We start from the raw sequence: 21199 nt of genomic DNA, 5'->3' as shown, positions 1-21199 counted from the left end.
CATTTTACTTGTCAGACTTAAGTTGGTTAATACGGTGGACTGTTTAATAAATCTTAGAAAAGAGACAAAGTGAAATAGTGGAAACTAAAAATCTCATACCCAGAAGGCAGTAAAGTCAAATCCTGTAACTTTAAATGTTACAGAAAAAACGCTTGTAAGACCTTGGCATCTGACCTCCAATTTTCTCCAGGCGTAATGTGTTACCAGGCCCTTTGGTTTGACCTTAAATCTAACAATGCTCTCTGTCAACATGTATTTTTGTGGTTTCTATTTCAATTAAACCTGGTGTCACAAATAATAACAACTTCCCACATATATCCGTTGCTTAAAACAACCCGAGTCCAACTGATGCATATTTGACACTTTTACATTTTGTTCCCTTAATACCTTTCAGTGTTCAATTGCTTTAAGATTGGTTCAATCTTGTGCGAGTCACAGCATGCTTTTGCTTCCACTGAGACTGATATTTTGAAGAGGATAAATAAACCTGTGAGGTTCATAAGGACTGAGGTCCAATTGAACCGTTTACACTTGCAAGGTGAAGTCTCAGCGTAATGTAGAATTCATTGTGATAAAGTATGTTTTTTATGAAAAGCTTTTTGTTGCTGAAGTGATATGACAAAGGTAATTGCATTCTTGTTTTCTATCAGAACAACGTTCCTGATATTACTCTTCCAACCCCTTTCAAGTATCATATATCTTTCTGTCTCTGTAAACCATTTGTAAACTTTAATTTTAGTGAAAGTTTGAGATGACTCACTCTTCTCTGTCATAGCTGATATGCGGCATGAAATGGTTTGACTGATGTGCTTCAGTCAAATAATTAAGACAAAGAGAAGGAGATGTTTGCCTTAAACTGAAACGGCATCAGTTCAAGTTTTAATAATGAGAACGGCAATGTGCAATTGAAAAAATAACCGCTTTCAATGTAGGTATTTGATAAACTACAATTTGCTAATAGTTACTGTTTTTTTGTAAATCATTATATGAGCAGTTCCGGCAGTATGTTTTAAGATGATAGTTTAGACAAAAATGTCAATTCTGTCATCATTTACTCACCTTCATGTCATTTAAAACACACTGTAGATTATGTTCTTGCTTCGGCGGAACACAGAAGACAAATATTATTAATCGGCACCCATTCCCTTGCATTGGTTTTGTGTTCATACAGTAAAAGTGTCATGATTCTCGTGGTGAGACACGGAGAGAGGACCCAGGTGCAGACAGCGGGTAAGGGGTTAACAGATAATTTAATAAATAATAAAACAAAGACCCACGTGGGGGTAACATAACAATATAATAACATGACTAAAACTAACTACACTTACATAAACTCTTGACATTAACTACAAATAACTAAACTGACAAGACATGAACTCACCAACCAAATCACAATGAACCAGCACAAGACAGAAGACACAAGGGCATTAAGTAAGGGAATAATCAAGATGGGGACAGGTGAGGGGCATGAACTAATTAACAAGCAATAACGAGGAAACGAGAGGATGGGAACAGAGATGAGACCGGAGAGAGTCTATGGAAGGCCATAACTGCCTCTCTCCACACAAAACATGAGATTCTGTCATGATCCTGCCACTAAACCAAGAGAAAAATGACATGATGCGGCAGAATCATGACAAAAAGTGAATAGGTGAACATTCTTTTGGTGATCAAATATCTCCTTTCATGTTCTGCAGAGTAAAGATAGTCATATAGGTTTGAAATGACAAAAGGGCGAGTAGATTAGGACACAATTTTCATTATTGGTAAGGTTTTTAATAGAGTAGGAATTTCCTTGAGTTAACTGTGGTTGTGAAAAGCGCTGACCATGGTGCTGAATAACATCATTCACACTTTACTGTAGAGTCCAGCCCCCCTAATACTGGGTGATTTAGTCTTTCTTATCAGACAAACCCAATTCAGTCTTTCAGTCTCTTCTAATGAGCCGATGAGTTGAACCAGCTGTGTCACATGTGCCAGGATTGGTACATGAGGCGGCAGAGCAATGTAAATCTGTATTATGAAAGCGCTGTCAGATAATATCCTTTTTCTATAATTTTTTGTCTGTGATTCTATTGAAAAGACTCAATGGACTGAATATTAGTAAACTGAAACACCATTAATAGATCCACTAGGTCGTTGTAATTCGGCAGCATACCGTCTATGATGGGGTGCAGAGCACCCTCTGTTGGTGGGGAAGAAAATTCTAATTGTACCAACACAAAGTTTTAGTAATAAGTTATTTACAATAGCAATGGGGAAAAACCTTTGTGGTTTGTGTGTGCCTTTAAATATTCAGGTATTGACAAAATTCATGAAGATCTGCAATTCACTCAGAAACATCAGGTGATCCCTCGTGAATGCTGCCTCCATATGTTGTGATGCAGTTGCCTTCGGCATAAGCCCCTCTACACCCCCAAACACACGCCCCATCTGTCTTCCTTTCTCTCCATCAAGTCTACTAGCATTCAATAATAGATAAACAAGTTCAAAGAAATGTGTCTCTTCTTGAGAGAGAGAGAGAGAGAGAGCGAGAGAGAGAGAGAGAGATAAACATGTGTATGAGGGAATAATACAAGGAACTATACAATGAATGTGTGGCTATACTGTGAACATTACATTCAATTGTTTACAGTTATAATGTGTTCTATAGATTAAATAGCCTACTATACGGTTCCATACACTATTGAGAATGACAACCAGAAGCAGTCATATTTCAGACTATTTATGATAACAAAACAGCTAGAGGTCGAGTTTGTCAGGGTTATTGTGAACATGAGTTTCAACAACACTCAAGGATACAATTCAGCAGATCAGGTCAACCTCTTGCGTCTTTATGAGCTTGCCCTGCTGTGAAGACTGGCTGCACGAGTCAGACGGTTCTACACATCGGAAAAGCGTCGCCCGGCTGCGAGGATGTTATCATATTAATGCGTGACACACGTGGTCTATCACCGCAATATCTTAAAACTCGAGGGCGATGAGAAGTCGCCCGTGGAGAAAAGAGGAAACATATCGAGCAGGCGGGACGCGCGAGAGAGTGTTGATGAAAAGCGCGAAGCGATTTCAAATTGCATCGCGAGCGCGTTGCCACAGATAAAAAACGCAAAGCTCGTCGTTGTCCGGCTGTCATTTTAACCGGGAACCTTACCGTTGTGTTTCTTCGGCGAAGGAGAAGCGATTACCGAGGGACATATATGTTTCAACATGCAAATACCCCTCTACTGTAAGTCGTTTTCAAATTCCGGTGTGAAATGTCTCGCGTGACTGATAAAATCATCTGCTTATTTGTTGACTAAGCTATCCTTTGTGTTACAGACCTGCTTAACAATAATAATATGCGACGCTAAGGAAACAGATCGCTTAAATAATGTTTCTTTAATTGCTTATGTCAGTTAGAGATTGCACGGCTCACGCGCATCCGATTCATACGCATGTTGCTGCGTCTCCGCTCCGTTTTGCGTGTTTGTTTGTTTACATGCTGTTTTTATTCTGCTCAACGTGACTTCTGTTTTCTCCTCGCAGGTGAAAGTTTGTCATCTTGTGCGAGGGAAGGTACGGAGCTCGAGTCCATACGCGGCAGTCTCGCGTCTATTTAGTGTGGGATTGTGTCTCGTTTGTGTCTCCAAGATGAAGAGAAGACAAAAGCGCGTTCTGCAAATGGCATTTCTGTTTATGGTGGCTTTAATTTTTCTGCCGAACGTCGGGCTCTGGTCAATGTACAGAGAGAAGAACCTTATGAAGTCGCACGAGTCTGGAGAGCAGGTGAGTAAACGCCTTTGACGTGTCTGTGACTTCGGCTTTTATGAGTTAGCCGTACTGTCAATCAGATCAGGCGCTTGCAGTTTAAGACACCGAGCCCACCTGTGCTCAAGGACACATTTATCTTTTGTCCATTCAAACTTGATGCTAGACTTGTTTTAACGTTGAAGAGTTATATTTACATTTCAAGGGATGTTGCATCTCTTCAACTGCTGCAAGTACTAAGGACGGTTTTTGCGTAACCGAGTTTGATCTTTAAATGAATGTTGGAAACTGCTGTAAAGCACGATTTCTTTATTTTATGCATCTTGTTTATTATTTTAACCACATGAAATTGTTTTCTATTTTAATGCCAAGCGATTGAGTTGGTGAACTGGTTTTATAGATATTTTAATTGGTAGGATTACTTGACAATAGCTCATACTGAAGTTTTAACCACAGTGTCTCAGAACACAAGCCATTGGTCTTCAATAGTTCTTCAATTCAACTTTTAAAAGATACAGTACCAAAACATCTTCATGCGCCTTGCACAATTGTTAATGAATAGTTAACATGTAACATTATTGTGCGTTTGCCTCCCACAAGATTATGCATTTAGGAGGCACTTAGGAAGTCAGCAGTTTGCCTTCGGGGAAACATAAATCACCAGTCAGAAATGAAAGATTTTCTTAGCGAGACGTACACAAATGAAGAGGATGGAGCTCTATCCGATGCTAATATTGAATATTTATTATTGATCTGTCTAATGCTCTCAAAGAGGAGGAGGTAAAAACTCAACCTCTTGAATGATCTTTAAAAGAGTTGGGATTATAGCATCATTTTCATAGGGTTGAATTCTTTAATCAAGATTAACTCGAGCTCTCAGAGAACAACATGGATATGCTCATTTGGTCGGCGACTGGCTGCTACTCGTGATGAGAGTGCAATCAGTAGTTCTCTCCGCCAGCTGTCATTGTGTCATATTTAGTCCCCTAAAAGCATCTTGCATGTGGAGATCAATTGAGCTGGGTTGGCTGCACTCACTTAGTGTACCGTTGCTGTTATTATCGTGCCTGTTGTAGTTCACTACCCAGATCATCACTACTAGCTCCACTGTCAAGCGAGCTGGAGAGACCAAGACTAACTTGCTAAATCCTCTCTGCTTCCCCTCTCTCTCCCTGTCATGAGTGCGCAACCCTCCCCAGATGCCGAGGGGTGCTGTTCGCTCGTGTGATTTCGCCCCCGGGTACCTGGTTTCTTTTGGTTTGTGCAACTGCGATGTAGTTTTCCTGCTCCAGGGAAAATGCTGAGTCTGTTTATTGCCTCTCGTAATTGCTCCTCTCTCATTTGTTTTGTCGAAGTTGCATGGCTTTCGCCTTGGGCGAGCGCAACTGCACGAAAGCAGTCTTTTCATTAAAGCCAAATCAGTGAGCAAGCACTACGGTGTTGACAGGGACGAAAATATCACAAAACCTCATGTAGGGTGTTGTCCTTTCTGTCTCAGCGGACTTTCTCGTCGTAATTTGGTATTCTCCAGGCAAAACAACCCTACCCTGAACCCTATCGATGCTTCAAGCCAATGTGAAAGGCAGGGTTTTGCAATGATAGCCACACAATAATGAGATTAAAGGGATAGTTCATCTTTAAAATGAATATTCTGTCATTATTTGCACACCCTAATATTATTTGCAAGATATTTTGAAAAATGTTGGTAACAGGAAACCATTGATCCCCATCGACTTGCATTGGTTTTGTGGCCACATAATAGAAGTCAATGGGTTTTGGTAACCAACATTTACTTTAATATCACACAGGTTTAAAATGACAACAGGGTGAGTAAATGATGATAGAATTTTCATTTTGAAGGTGAACTTTAAAATGAAACATTAAACAGGTTCTCACATACAATAGCAGAATCGATCCGTACACTGTCATCTGAATAGTTAATAGCATGTAATAATGAAGAAAACCATTACAGTGTAACAGTGTATTGATTCCCAAGCAGTTTTTAAGAAAATATAATTAGTGGATTGAACCTGCGTGGGATGGCGGGGAGGGCATTGCGTAGACGAGAAGAGTCTGTGGGATAAAACTCAATCCCCCCATGTCACACACTCCCTCACTCGAGCCAGAGCTGAAGTTTACCAGCTTCATAGAAAGAACCCAGTGCCTGTCATTGTGCACCTGTCAGAAGGTGGAGAGTATTGACGGCGGAGATATTGTGCCAATAAGCCTCCAAGAATCACTGTGAATAAACCTGCCTTGTGTGTCTTCTTTTATTATCCGATAGCAATTACCCATGATTCAATCAGCACCCGGATCCCAAAAATCCTCCCTCAGCGATGTTAAGCGAGGTTTAACAAAATGGTAAAGTGCGATGGGAAGCGGACTGGATGCGGGAGCTGGATCCTTTGTCTGCTTTGTTGAGAAGAAACTGTGTTGAGCTCTGTCCCACCTTCCCTTCAAAATCCCTGCTGTCTCTCCTTTGGGAAACAATCATTTTGAATTAGCTCTGACGGCCCACTCCTGGCACGAGTAAACAGCATCTGTGTACTTCAGTGGGTGGCGCACGCAGCAGCGGTGCTATGAGATGGACGTGCGCTGATAAGTGTGTGTCAGAACTGATAACCTTCCCTCGGCTCCTAACAAGACCCCAGCATTGAGCGTGACATGGCGAAGGCCCACGAGCATTATGAAGAGGCTGTCTAAGCAATGCTATCTCACCGCTCCGCTGCACTTCTATGTGTTGACAAAAGTGGGGCGTGTAAATGCTGTCACAGATAGCAAGGTGGATTAGGAGAGGTTTGCCATTGTTAACTACCTGGGGTGGAAGCACGACGGTGGTGGTGACCTCTGGCCCTAAGCTTCCTCAGATCAAATTTGAACCTTTCCGCGTTTGTGTCACTCGAGACGGAGGAATATTATTGTCGCGTTCTATTTGCCAGCAAAGTGACAAGAGGAAGGGAGATGTTGTAATTGCAATTACCTTTAGTGTCATGCTGGAGAGATACATTATGGTAATGCACGCGTCAAGCTGGATTCAAGAGTGTGGGTTAAAAGAGCACCAGAGTATTTGAACTGAATTGTGGTCTGGTATTTTGAAGGGTCACGCAAACAGGGAAGAGAAATTCAGACAGAGGCTAGAATAATCAAGGGACGGGGAAAATATACTTTACGGTTTCGGTCGTACGTCATATTAACTATGAAGAGGCGTTTTAAGTGTCCTTCACTGTTCTCCGGTTCTAGTTTGTGTGTGACACATGGGTAGGGTTCAATTTGGAGCCGTAACCCTTTGGGAGATAAACAAATGAATGTCAACCATGTTGGATGGAGAAATGACGTCTTTTTTTCTCCTCATGATTTCCATTTCACTGAATATAAATGAAACTTTGCTGTCACAAGGGAGGGTAACGGGGACGAGGGTAGAGGGTCTCCGTCCGTCGAGTGATCAGACCCTTTTGGGATGAGGTAATTGAATGTCTCACCTATTAGACCATTTATCCTTTCACCATGATCCGATGGCATTCTGTTATCAAAAGTCATCAGCTTCACATTGTTTCCCTGTAATTGCGCTCTTCCCAGAAAAAAAGGGTAAAGACAATTGTATTGCCAGAGAGGAAATGTGTTGTCAGAGTTCAAGATAAACGTACGAATGCGTGCAGAAAAAGGCACAAACTCACCGCATACTTGTCATTCACGCCATACGTTCTGCTCTCCATCATTACCACCTGGAGCCACACTCTATGCCCCGTGCCCCTAATATGAACAGAGCTGTGACCCTCTCGAGAAGATGACAATTTAAACTTGATTACTTTGATGTGCCTCATCTGGTGAGGATGGAGCAATGTCTTGGGCCGCTCGCCTTGGCTCCCGGGAGTAATGCGCATTTCATATTGAGCGGCAACCGAATTGCAGAGCGGGGTAATATAAAACCACTTACTCTAAGGCTCGCAAAACATAGAGACTCAGACCTTTCCGGTCTTGTGTGTTTGGCACCTCCATTAAGATAATAACACTATTACAGGAGATTGAAAGCCACTGAAGGGCTCTTACTTTCTCTCTTGGTCTTTAGCCACGAGAGTGACACGGACATGCATGCCTCTGACGGTCATGGGTTTGATTGCTCATTGTGTACTGATTATGGTGAATCTAAATTTCAATACGTTTCTGTAGTTCCAGAGGTTATCTGCTGAGTGTTGCCTGAAAGGAAGAATTGCAAAGGCATATGTGTATATAATTATTTACCATTATCTAGCCAAATTTTATAGAATTGTGTGTTGTAAATCTAAAGCTCATATTGATCAAAATAAGAATGCATTGTTAATGTAGACACCAGTTGAGATATTATATTGAGAAACTATATAATAATAAATGCTGAAGAAAATGCAATTGCGTGGTAATGTGTATTTGCACAGATACACAGTGCGTAAATGTCTGTGCACGGCAGTGTGTTAATCTTCTCTTTATTTGTCCCGAGGTGATCTGAGAGCTGCTTGCATTGAATTATGACCATTTTCACCAACTTCACCCGAGTGATTGTTATCTGAGGAAAGTGAGGTTTCTTTTATTTTATGGGTCCTCTTAGAGCACGCGGAGATTTATGGCATTGAAATTCGTCACGCAAGGTGATATTTGTCAACCCCAAAAATACCAACAGTAAAATTGGGCAGTTGGTTTAACAATGTCGCTCTGTCAAGAGCGTTATCATCAGATCAGAGAGAATGAGGCCTATTATGCAAAATGTGCAGCTAATGCACGATTTTGAAATAGCTTTTTCGAAACTTTTCACTATATGTATTGTATTAAGCCAGGAATATGCTGACAAGAGAGTATTAACTCTTATTAGGCATACTAACACGCATTGTTACCAAATGCCCTTTTCACAATAGGCTTAAACATGAAAAAACATTTTCTTTACCCCTCACACTTTGGCAGGAAAATTAGCAGTTTGGCCACAAATCTTTAATCAAACAGAAATTAGTTACATTACATAAGTCGGTTATATGTACAGTTAGAAAATTATACGTGCTTTATAGCCTCAGTGAGAAAGTCGAACTCAAGGTTATGTCATTTTAAAAATGATTTTTCTGCCTTCCGTGTTTTCATTTTCTAAACCAGAGTCTCTCTCTCTCAAGGTTAATGTGAAACAGTGGCACTCTTCTATTGTTAAAAGTGATGATTCACAATCCATCTCATCTCTGTGTACCTAATCGACTTACATGCTCACTTGAGCTTTAATTTTTGTGGAGTAATCATATCATCCTTGTGTTTTCCCACCTCATAATCAAATCGAGATCGATTGAATATCAGCTGCAGTGTCTCAGTAACAATTGTTTGTTCAATAGCTAAAATAAAAAATAGTAATAGTTATCTTACTGTGGAATTGGATTTTTACAGTATATGCCAGTATATGCTGAATACAGATTTTCGTTCTTCACACATAGGACAGCTAAGAAAAGTCCAACAAAGAATTGCAAGAATTTCTGTCATACAGTATGTATGTGTGGGTATTGATTGGCAAACTTTTCAATTTAATTTGAAAACAATGCCACAAAACATTGCACATCACACATAGTCAAATACATTTAAGTTTTATATCATGGTAATGACTAGTTCTGATTATATTATATGTCCTTCAGTTCAGTACGGAAATCTTTCTGCATGTACAGAATAATCTTTGCAACTGACAGTTGAGAGGTTGAGAAATTCATGAGAACTATCGCTTTAATGACAGAATTCCATTTTTTCATGACATTATTTAGTATATTTATTTCTTGGTCCAGTATAGATACAGTATTCTGTGAAACATGTATTTAAATGCATATGGAGAAATAACACAGTTATGGCACATTTTCTAAGCAGATGTCATTTTTCGTTGTAACATCTAGTTACAGTGGGGGTGCTTTTCTATACAGTAGTTTTCTATACATTAGTTTTCAGTAATTGCTAGGTCCGCAGCTTTTGCAAGACCGCTAGACTGTTTAAAAGTAATTTCATAAATTCCAGTTCAACATTAAATTCCTTTTAATATTATGAGAAAACCTTCAGGCTTGTTAGAGGGTGTCAAAAATAGGTCTTTAAATTCATTTATTCTTCTTTAGAAATGACTCTCTCCCCTCTTTCTATAATTTATTGCGCATAACCTGAAAAAAGACTCAATCAAGTCAGCTGGGCCCTCTAACAAGAAAGACCTTGATGCTTATAAGGATATTTTTGAGTCATTCTGAAAAATTATTCAATTTCATTACTGCCCCACAGAACATCTTTGATCTCTTAATGTGGAAAATAGAAGCTGACTGTGATGAATGTTTGCTAGATGTTGTCGATGAATCTATATTAGCCTTTTTCCACCCGTGTGAGGCTGAAACACGGGACTAGAATCTGGATTTATGAGACGGATGACTACAGGTTTAGAAGCCGTACTGCACAGCCAGATAGATGACAGAACTGGCTAGGGAACAGCTTGAGACCACTCACCCCACTGTAGGGAAAACTGAGATAGATATTAGTCTGTAAAGATGGGAGCAACTGTCTGCTCAGAGAACCAATTTACCTGAAGGCGAGGACAATGTATGTTTTTACCATGCGGCTGCGCTCATTCTTACATCTCATCAAAATAATCATTTCTGTCATTTTTTGTTACATATTTTATTTTCATCATTCACTTACTAGCAATTATTTTACTTTGAATGCTGGTATTTTTCTGCAGAACAATTTTATAAAAGGGTGAATCTGAGCTTTTTTCCCCATACAACAGAAGTTCAGTCACTGTAGTCTGACCACAAACAACAGGAGGGCTTTAAGTGAATAATGAGTACGTATCCAATAGTTCTAGATACAATAGCTCGCAGTACAGTTTGCAAGTCAATGTTTCCCACAGGATTGTGTGAGACTATGGCTCTGCATGATGTCACATAATAATTCTCATATTTGTGATATCCTCGCACTGTATTTGCATTGGCCACAGTCTTCAGATCTATTTTGCTTCTGAGCATTCTGTATTTTATTGCAGCTTAATACTCTTATACACGTGGTGCAGGGATTGTCTCTGTCGGTAAGACCTTGCACTCACAGGACAGCACTGCCGACATTTCCCCACTAAATGAAAGCTTAGGTTTATCCAAACGGTCACTATATTTGTCGCTTTGTGTTTTTTTTCAACCAAAGTTGCTGAAGGGGTCATGAAAGTTGGTAAATGTTGTGACACAGTTTATAGTCTGTGCGTGTGCAGACTGTGAATGATGATGCTGTGCCTTAACAATGCTGTGAAGCAACATAGAGATTTCGTTAAATAAGACGTGTCAAATATTTTTGGTTTGTTTTGAAACAATGAAGGCATAGTCTAAGTAATGCATGGGATACAGTTGTGCAAGTTGTGTGCGCTACATTCAACTTGTCCTTATATGAAAAGTTGCATGCAGATTATTTAAAGTTTCTTATTTTGTAAAGATTACTTGTAATCAAAACCTTCTTAGTAGATGTTGTCCATGATTTACCAGTATGTTATTGAATAATGACTTTTTTTTTCAACACCATGCTGGTGGGAAAATACTATAGTGTTACAACCTAACACTTACGATTCAATCAAATAGTGCATAAAATTTGTCCCACATTTTCCCCACCAGTAATTCCATCACATTACATTTGTTAAATGCATTAATAGGACCATTTCATGTATCTTTAACACAGATATGTTTTGTCCTAGTTTGTTGTTAATATCTGTGATATCAGTGTCTGGTCGACCGGTGCAGCGGCTCACTGCCTGCATAACTGCCTTGAAGCGCCATGCAGCACCAGCATTGATCCTTTTGAAAACATGTCTTTGTGTTACTGAAATTACACTTCAGCTATCTATTGATCGGAATGCTGGCTGCAGCCTTCGCATAGTGTAGTGTTGTTATTAAGCTAATTTATTCTCCAAATCACTAAGTAGAAAGTTAAATTAAGTGCGCCTTTTTTCAATTGCGTGCGCATAAATATTTAGCCACATAAGCCCTCTGCAGGTGTACACCTGCTATGTTGCCAATTGTTCATTATGTGGAAATTAAACACAGCAGACACATGAATCAAAGTCCTTGTTGACACCTGGCTGTTCACACAACCTCCGCGGGTCATTAGAAGACAAGCTCCTCTCTCCTCAGGCCGCTGCTTTCCTGTTATTTATGACATCACGTGAACTCATAAAGCCCATCCTAATTACACTTCGCTCTTAAGATTAATGGAGGAACCTCAGCTAGACGCATCTGCCAAGTTTACCTTTCTCCCGTCTGACTGATAGATGCATACGAGCTTCTCCATATTCCCCGTTGCCACTCGACGGAGGTTTATCAGTCAAAAAATTGGAACGGCTGAAAATGCTTTCGCTCAGCCTTCGTGACACATCTGGACCTACTTGAAAACAATTTCTGAGATGAAATCTTAAACATATTCTCACTTTTGTCTTAAAAATATTCTCTCTCTTTGTTCTCCTGTGATGATCATTGGCTGCTCCTTCCGTCATTCAAAACATCCTATTAACTCTGTGCTTGAAGGACATCGCTCAAGGCTTTCATAGCACTGCTAATGCAGGATCATTACTTAGAGGTGAGGGCCATTCAAGTCCATCTTGAAAGGTTATGTCTAAAGGGGGTTGTTAAACTGTGCAGGGGTGAAAAACTTGATGATGCTTTAAGTGAGCCACATCTCACGATCGCACATCATTAATGGTCGCATGAGCTCATAATTGCTTGATAGAAGTCTGTAATGTTCTCCTGATGTAGCCTCTCCGCTCATTTATTGCTGTTAAGATGGTGCCATCCCCTCTTTCTCCTCTTTTCCCATCTTCGTGCATTGTGGTTGTACAGCTTTGATGTTGCAGATTTATTGATATAAATCTTTGTTGTTCCCCTCGGCTTGCAGAAAATTCTGAATATCTACGTTTTTCTCCATGTTTTATGCTTGTCCGTGAAACCATTGAATTGTGCATGACCTGGTGAGTAGGGACATTGAATAATAAATAAAAGACAATAAAAAGCACAATTACAGGGCCGTATACCTCACTAGGCTTTTCCACGGGGCCTAATGCTATACTAGTGAGATAGAATGAAAGATCTTAGATGTTTTTGTTCTATGACTCTGTTTGTTTTTGACCGAATTTGCCCCATAGACTCATAGACTAAAAGCCATTTGATCTTTTTGTTATGTTTTGTTTTTAGAAGAACTTTTGCCTTTAGAAGAACATTTACTTCTGCTTAATAGAAATAATCAGGCGATGCAAAATATGCAAAGTTTTCACAACCCCAGGGGCAATTTTTGTCAAACTTTGTGTATATATTACCAATATATTGCAATATCTGTTTATATTTTCATAAAACCCTCAGAATAGAGTCTAGAGATCAGAAAAATCAGTCTATTTTAAAAGAAAAATTATATGATTTGGATGTGACAGAAGAAGACACGTTTTTGAGAGAAAACATAGTCCTTTCACTTTCAGCGAATTAAAATGTACAAACCAGGAGCAATAATGGGGAAGGGATAACTTTTCATAGACCACAAAATAATTATTTTATTTTTATTTTCATGTGCCCATTTATGAGGAAAATAGGCCGTTAGGGATGTGACGATTCACTTACCTGACAATGGAAAACTGTGCTTGAAAAACACAAAAAAATACTTTGAGACTTCACATGGGTTCTAATACCATTCAATATTGACATATGAACTATAAGAATGGTGAAAACCTTTGGTAAAAACTTTTCTTCTTAATGTTGACAATTGCATGTGGGCAATTCCACATGCATTGTCGAAGTTGACATGAGGAGCAGTGGATGTAAATTCCTTTTTTCTTTTAGCGGTTTTTCTTTCACTGACGGCTATGAAACCGTGTCATTTTTTATAGCTTTTGATACCCGAATGATGTTTTTGCAATCTCGTGAAACCCTCCCGTCCATGAGATCTTAAATCTTAATGCATAATAATAATAAAGACAAACCATGACAGCCCTATCATCACCCTTTCTGAAAAAAAACCCCGCCAACAAACAAATCAGGACAAATTCAGCCGTGATTTCTTCCTGTCATCTTTTTCTTCAGATCAGCATGACACCAGCTTTTGACGCAATCCTCTCTGCCGAGCGTGACAGCCACTTTGCGACTTATTTGTTTACATAGGTTATTATTTCTTTTTTTTCTTGCCCGTGATGTTATTTGCGTTTGTGTTCTCCAAATTTTCAGGCAGGCTCTGTAAGTGACACCGTGGCAAACGCCTCGCTCAAGACATCTTTTCCCTGACGTCTCTTGTCAGATGACAGTTGATTAGTAAAGGGTTTCGGCGCTAACGTTTAATAACCGCTCATGCGGGGGCTTAAAAAAAGTCACTTTTGTGGTTTTTAAGAGATGTCGGACCCTCAAAGAGCAGCACTGCTGTGTGTATTTGTTTTCTCTGGCACACCACATCTCGAGGATACATTAGGCTTGAGTCGAGCGCAATTCTCTCCTGAACAAGATAAATCAGATACTTTTCCTGTTTTTCTTTTTTGATAAGTTTGGCGCCCCAAATATGGCATTTACAGGAGAAGTTTTACACAACTCTTCTCTAGCTTTTCTCTGTTCCTTCTCTCAGATTTACAATATACGAAGTAGAAATTGTGTTGCTCATGGTTGACAATCAGAAACCCAGCGCACCTCCTCACGTCAATAGGAATGACAATCGAGGTAGATTTTGCAGAAAAGCCTCATTTGGCTGCTCCATTGTACGCTTCGAGATTCCAATCACTGACATTCAAAGATGAGATTGGCACAGCTGTCTCTTTGTGGTGACACGGCCCTCTGTGTCACGGCTTGATTGACAGCTCCCTTGCTCGGTTGTCTCCAAGTCTGTAGAGAATTGGCCAGCGCCAGGAGTCACTAGGAAACCGTACCCGCTTTTTTGTGTGTTGAATTATAAAACAAGCTCATGCCTAACATCAAGGCAATGTTGTGTTTTTAATAATTAATATTCCCTTTCTGTCGGTCTCTCGACGTTGTGTCGAACCGACAGATGGGGTTCGCCCCTGAGAACCTATCATCTTCTGACTATTTTGAAAAGGCCAATGAAATTGGCGAATGAAATTTGCATGCCGGGCTCCGCCCCCGGATATCCGGGTATAAAAGGGGAGCCGGCGTGGCTATGTTCTGTCAAGATCAAGCCACCACCTCGTTTGCTTCCCGTTCTGTGAACGCAGCGGCTACGGCCCTGCCGTCAGCAGCGGCGAGCAGCGAGGGTGATGTGGGGATTATCGTGAGCGTTAATCCGTCAGCCGGCCGGCTCGCGGACCACTCGCGCCCCGTCTCGCTTGTTTAGCAGTTCCCCAAGGATGGTCCTAAGCCATCTTATTCCTCAGCCACGCGCTCGGACACGAGCCGTGGAGATGAGGTGTCTCTTGCAACATCGGAGCACGACCTGCTGGCATCAGACTCTGGCGATTCCCTGAAGCTCCCTTCCTCGGGAGGTCGAGCACAGGTGAGAGCAGACGTCAGGATGTCAGCCATGCTCGCTCGGACCGCCGTGAGCGTCGGTTTGCGGTGCGGCGCAGCCCTGGTGCTCGCGGCTGGGTACTTCGCACATTGGGCCCGGGCGCGACTCCAAACCGTGCCCGGCTCAAGTGCCAAGTTTTACCGAGCTGCATAAGGAGTTCAGTAAGACCTGGAGCGCCCCCTTCGGCGCGCTTCCGTCTAGCTGACTCTATCACCCTCTCTTCCCTCGGGGCGGGGAGGCAGCTAGGGACTATGTCAATGCACCCTGGGTGGAGCATGCAGTCGCGGGTATCCGCAGACGGCGGCCACCTGGGGAGCTTGACCTAGACTCACCGTCCAGGGCATGTAAGGTCTCGACATCTCTGGTAAAGAATAGGCAGTCCGTCCATCCATCAATAAGCACTCAGGGAGGCGGGCTCGGCGGAGCAGCCCTGCCGCCTATGGCCGGGTATCAAGCTGAGTTATTACATGTAGCTCTAACCGGACCTAGTGCCCCACACGTAGTAACCCCCCACTAGGGTGGTTCCGTCTGAGATGTCGTCATGAGGTGGTTCCCCGCGTGGCAACCCATGACCTCCCCCAGGTGGACATCCACCTTGCGGCATTCCGCACATACCTCCCATGAGTTCTCCCCTATTTGGTGAGACCATGTTGGTGTCTCCACTGTATTCCCCCCTATGGTGGGAAGTGGTCTCCGTAGCGCACGTCCACGTTGAGGGAACAGCGCTTACCCAGTAGCCCTATGGTACCGGACGGCTTCTCGTTTAGAGAACAAGGCCTCCGTCTGTGGTGGCCGAGGGCAGGGGCTACTCATCTTTGCCAAAAGCTCTGGGAGCCCCTGCCTGCCCACTGGAAGGTTACAAATTTCGCGATAGCGCTCACGTGTGGCTCGCCCAGGCCGGTAAACGTCGCTTCGCTAGAGATTGTGACGCAGCTTAGTGCTGTGGCGTTTTCAATAGGAACCCCATCTGTCGGTTCGACACAACGTCGAGAGACCGACAGAAAGGGAACGTCTCGGTTACGTATGTAACCTCTGTTCCCTGATGGAGGGAACGAGACGTTGTGTCCCTCATGCCACAACACTAGCCGTCCGCTGCAGCGATCGTGAGATGCTCTCAGGCTCCTCAGCACAAAAGGTGAATGAATGAGCACGCCGGCTCCCCTTTTATACCCGGATATCCGGGGGCGGAGCCTGGCATGCAAATTTCATTCGCCAATTTCATTGGCCTTTTCAAAATAGTCAGAAGATGATAGGTTCTCAGGGGCGAACCCCATCTGTCAGTTCGACACAACGTCTCGTTCCCTCACATTTCTCTGAAAAAACCTAAGCAAAATGTACTCTCTCATTCCTTCATAATTTCTAGCAGCTCTCAGTGGCATTCCAAAGCAATAGGACTGTGCACACGGGTTCATTTTTGGGAGGAGGTTTCTGAAACTTTGAGAAGACTGTGCATTTGTTGATGTCACAAATTACTTTTCATTTGCATGTTTGGGAAGCTCTCTCATGGTTGACTCCCCCAGTAGATATTTTAATATAGACGTGGTGTTTATCTTTCCAGCACAGGGTTTAGAAATGTAATTATGGCTCAGGCGGTGACATTTTTGTCATGTCGCCTCTGAGTGGCTGATAGCATAATGAACAAGCTAAGATTATCTGGAGGCTTTTCACCAAATCTGCAGGCCTATTGTAAACAATGTAGGTTTTCTTTTTATAGAAACTCGAATATGTTGAAAAATATTAAGCATGGGCTGTATAGATCTAAAATGTACAGTTTATTGTTAATGGACAGTAATTCCAGTGAAGGAATTGAATATGGCAGTATTAAAGGGGTCATATGACACGGCTAAAATTAATATTATCATTTGTTTAGATGTAATGCAATGTGTTTACCTGATTTAAGGTAAAAAACACTGTATTTTCCACATACCATGCATGTTCGTATCTCCTCTTTGCCCCGCCTCTCTGAAACATGCAGATTTTTATAAAGCTCATCGCTCTGAACAATGAGGTGTGCTACCAACAACCAGCGCGTATTGGTCAAATGCTGCAAGCGTGTGACGGGTATGTATGCCTCTTACCTTATTTGGAACATCAGGTGGATGGGTCATTTTTGTGGAGGGGTACCAACAAATTTGAGCAGGTCTGTACATTTGGGTGGTCTTAGTCGAATCATACCACTAACTGACGTAGATTTGTGGGGGTGTGGTTACACGAGGCATTTCAGGCAGGTCTAGGTGAGCATTCGCTTTTAGATAGAATGCATCTTTTTTCCCAACACTTTAATTGTATTGCAATTTTATGTGTCTTAATACATGCATGGGCAACCTATAACTTTCTCTAAACTATATACAGTAAAATGAATAAATCCCTTTATAGAATTTTGAGATATTATCTGGTTATGCTTTATTAACAAACAAATGCTCTGACATTATATGGGTGGATGGTATGCAAATCCTTCATATTTCAGTATCAACAATTGTGACCTACGCTCCTGGTGTAGGAAATAGGATTAACTATGTTTACTGTGGATTCTTTTTTAGGTTGGCCACGTTAAGACAACAATTGGAAAAAAAATATCACAGACAGTACAGCACTTCTGATGAGGACTGACTGTCTGTGTTGACCTATAACTGATAAAACATTTGCCTTCACATGAATATTAAAGCACACATTAAAATATGTTGGTTTATAAACACACAGGTGTAACGAGAGATTACGTTCCCCACGTTGCGAGTTCATTCTGCGCCTCACATTACACATTATTGTACTGCAAATAAATATGCACAGCATTGCATTTCTGGAATTATTCTGAGAATACATTTAAAGTGCATAATTATCATTAGATTAGATTAAATATTTCTGGCAGGCCTGTCGACCATTAATTCCATCCCCAACCCTTTTGTGGAATTGTTATTTGTGCACTTCATGTTCCAACGTCATTTGCAGAAACATCTAGCAACCCTCCTCGGTTCCCCACTTTGAACAATAGCCCTGTTTCCTGAAAGTGTATCACCCAGATTCATCCCTCTCATTTCCAATTCTCTGATGTTTTTGTAGCTTGTGGAGCCCATGTACAAGCTGTTGTTGTTTCTAATGTTCCAAGGCAACATAGAGGTCCCTTGAGCATAGAGTCATTTACTTTAAAAATGTATCCTCTAAACAGAGAGGAACTCAAAGGCAGTGTAATAAATGCGGCGTGCCTCCCTCGTCATGCGCCGATATTTAATCAGCATCAACAGGCTGCTGAGAGCACTCCACCGAAGTAAGTGCCCTCGGAATGTATTTGTTTCTTAAATTGGATGAGTCCTAAGTGTCTGTGGTTTAACATCATAACTAATTGGCCCCGGTGGTTTATCTCGTGCGCGTCACTGATTTAAACGGGCCCTTAGATTAGTGACACTTATGAGTGGCTGCAGCCCTATTAGAAAACATGGACAACCATGATTAGGGTGACAAATAGGTGCACGTTAGATCAAGATTGGCTGGAGAAACGTGCATTAAGGGTCATAAACGGCTGTGTTGTTTTTGCATTGGCTGTTTTTATTTAACACCCTATCTCAGAAGTGAGCGTTAATGTCCTCAGGTGTCGACCCTTTACACCTTTCTAACCAGCTCTCCACCTCTCTGCTGGAAAACTCACCAAGCATTAATTAAAAGCCCTCATTAAAGTTCTGCTCGAACTGGTTGTGTGAGTGATCACCGTGAGCCTAGGGTCATTTTTTTTTGCATGTGCGTGAGAATATATTTAGAGTTGTGCTGAGTCAAAGCCATCGGGGGAAGTGGAAGTGATGCCATTATAATATGATCAGGAAATGAGCCCCACACCAGCTAGAAGCCGAGTCACATTATTAATGAATAAGAACAGGCCCGCGGGACATCTCATGGTCACACTTGGGGACGGACTAGTATGCGTGAATCGGTGTAGAATTTCATGAATAGTCTTGTCTTTGTCTGTTCATACCAATCATGGAAGGTCATGGAAAGCATGCATAATCCATTAAGAACCTTTATCTCATTTATTTGCATGTGTTTTTTCTTACATTGATTTAAATCAATTCTTGCGAAAGAGATGCAAAAAGTCTGGATAAAAGTCGTCATTGCTTTAAGCTATTGGCAGTCTTAAACTTTGAGAACATACATCATTGACTACATGAAATGCAATTTATATTCAATTTCTGACTCGGTAAAGAGAATTCCCGGTTTATAGACAATGTAAAGCTTTAGGGGAAATTGAATTACAAAGAATAACAGGAGTAAAACACCACGAATGAGGTTTTATCCTCTGCACGATTATTATCTTTCCCCAAAAGATCTATCACAAGTAATATGGTGCCCTTGGCCATCATTTTTCATGAGCGGAGCACTGCCTCTGCATTACAACAAAAATTCAATAAATTTATAACAATATCCTTACAAATGTTTACACTTTAAAAAAATCCCTTTTTCCAGTCTAGATGCACAAGTCGATGAACAATAACACAACCTGTGTTTTCAGCATGATTTTAAAAGACCTACAAAGGCCAATGCTCCTTAACAGGGTTATTCAGAGCAGAAACAATAACCTTGAAAATGACTTTAAGGCCTAAGGATGGTATGTATTAGACAAAGGCCAAGCAAGGTGTCATTAATCACAGGGTCTGGTGCCCCGAGAGCATTGCGTGTTTCTCGGGTTGAGTTATTAAAGAAGATAACAGGGGTGAGTGCTCTCTCTACCTCAGGCTTTTGTCCTATTTTTGGATTTTGAATTTTCACTTTCAATTGTTTTCACTATGAACCATCAAGATCACAAAGTCAGGGGGGGTCTGAATCGGGATTCGTCTTAATGCTTTACAATGAAGATGACGGCAATCAAGTCAAATGATCATATTACTTTATCTTCAATGGTGCAGTGGATGAGAAATATGTTGTATTTTATGAGGAGATATTAATAAAGGGACCAGACTGTTCAGATTGAATTTCCCAGATATTCATTGCGTTCTCTGATTGCTTTGAATATGCTTTTTAAGCTTAAGCTATGAATTCAAATAGCGTATTTAACTCAGAATTTAATAACATTCCTTTCCTTTTGCCATTAAACTGAACATATCACGAATGTGCTGAAAGACACACATGAAGATTCAGTGAAGTCGAGATTTCCATTTATGATTGTAAACTGAACGAAATACACAACTTGCAGTATTTCATACAGTTCTTTGGTTTCCAAACATCAACAAATAGAGTTGAATTCAGGTAAATAATAATGCTAGCGGTCTCGGAAATGAATCAGTGTGTTTTGACACTGAACTTTGAATCTAGAACTGCAGAGGACCTTTTAAAATCCTTTCCTTTTTTATGAGAAGGCACAAAGCACTGCGTTTCACCTCTGCGGTTTATTTTCACAGAGAGATTTCCAGATTTACTTTGTAGTGCAAGTAAGTTCAGTGATCTCAAGGCAGTTCCACATTCACTGGCATTGATTCAAGGTGCTGGAAGTAAAACGTTTTCATGAGTTGGAATAGCTTAGGGTAAACTTGTGCTCCTTCTGGGTACATTGACAGTCAAAGCATGCAATACTGTGTATTCTTGATAAAAACAAAGTGACCAAAGATCACAGTACAATACAGTCTTGGGAGACTTAAGTGTTAAACATTATAAAATGTCACTGAAAGCTTCATACTCCATCATCACAAGACTGTTTGTTTGGATATTGCATTCTTGTTCTTCTTGCTAGTCTGGAGTAGGTCAGAAAAAGTCAAGGCCTTTAAGACACTAGTTATTTTCTCAGGCGGATTTGATGGTTAGCACCGCACCGATGTTGATACCCAGTCATAAACGAGACCTGCCGGGGCATCCTATTGCTGACCTGCAAGTTCCACTGCAAAATCACTCATTTTCTGTCACCTGTGGTGTAAAGGCTGGGAAGGAGCCGAAGGAATAGGAGTTCTCCTATTCAGAGACACAAATGGGTGTAACTTCATGCTAAAAT

The 21199-nt window shown here is 41.1% G+C and overlaps 1 protein-coding gene across 1 annotated transcript in view; it reads left to right on the top strand.

Moving 5' to 3' along the window:
- Positions 1-2865: 2865 nt before the first annotated feature.
- galntl6 (polypeptide N-acetylgalactosaminyltransferase like 6) overlaps positions 2866-21199 on the top strand; it is a 147952-nt gene continuing 129618 nt past the window's right edge. The window contains exons 1-2 of the mRNA XM_079461939.1: positions 2866-3226; positions 3526-3765. Coding sequence (XP_079318065.1) covers positions 3631-3765 — 135 coding nt within the window. The 5' untranslated portion in view covers positions 2866-3226; positions 3526-3630. The remainder of the gene's footprint in view (positions 3227-3525; positions 3766-21199) is intronic.

The sequence above is a fragment of the Barbatula barbatula genome (genome assembly GCF_947034865.1).
Source record: "Barbatula barbatula genome assembly, chromosome: 8".
NCBI lineage: Eukaryota > Metazoa > Chordata > Actinopteri > Cypriniformes > Nemacheilidae > Barbatula > Barbatula barbatula.
Note: the sequence above shows the minus strand (reverse complement) of the source record. Positions and strands in the feature narration are given on the sequence as shown.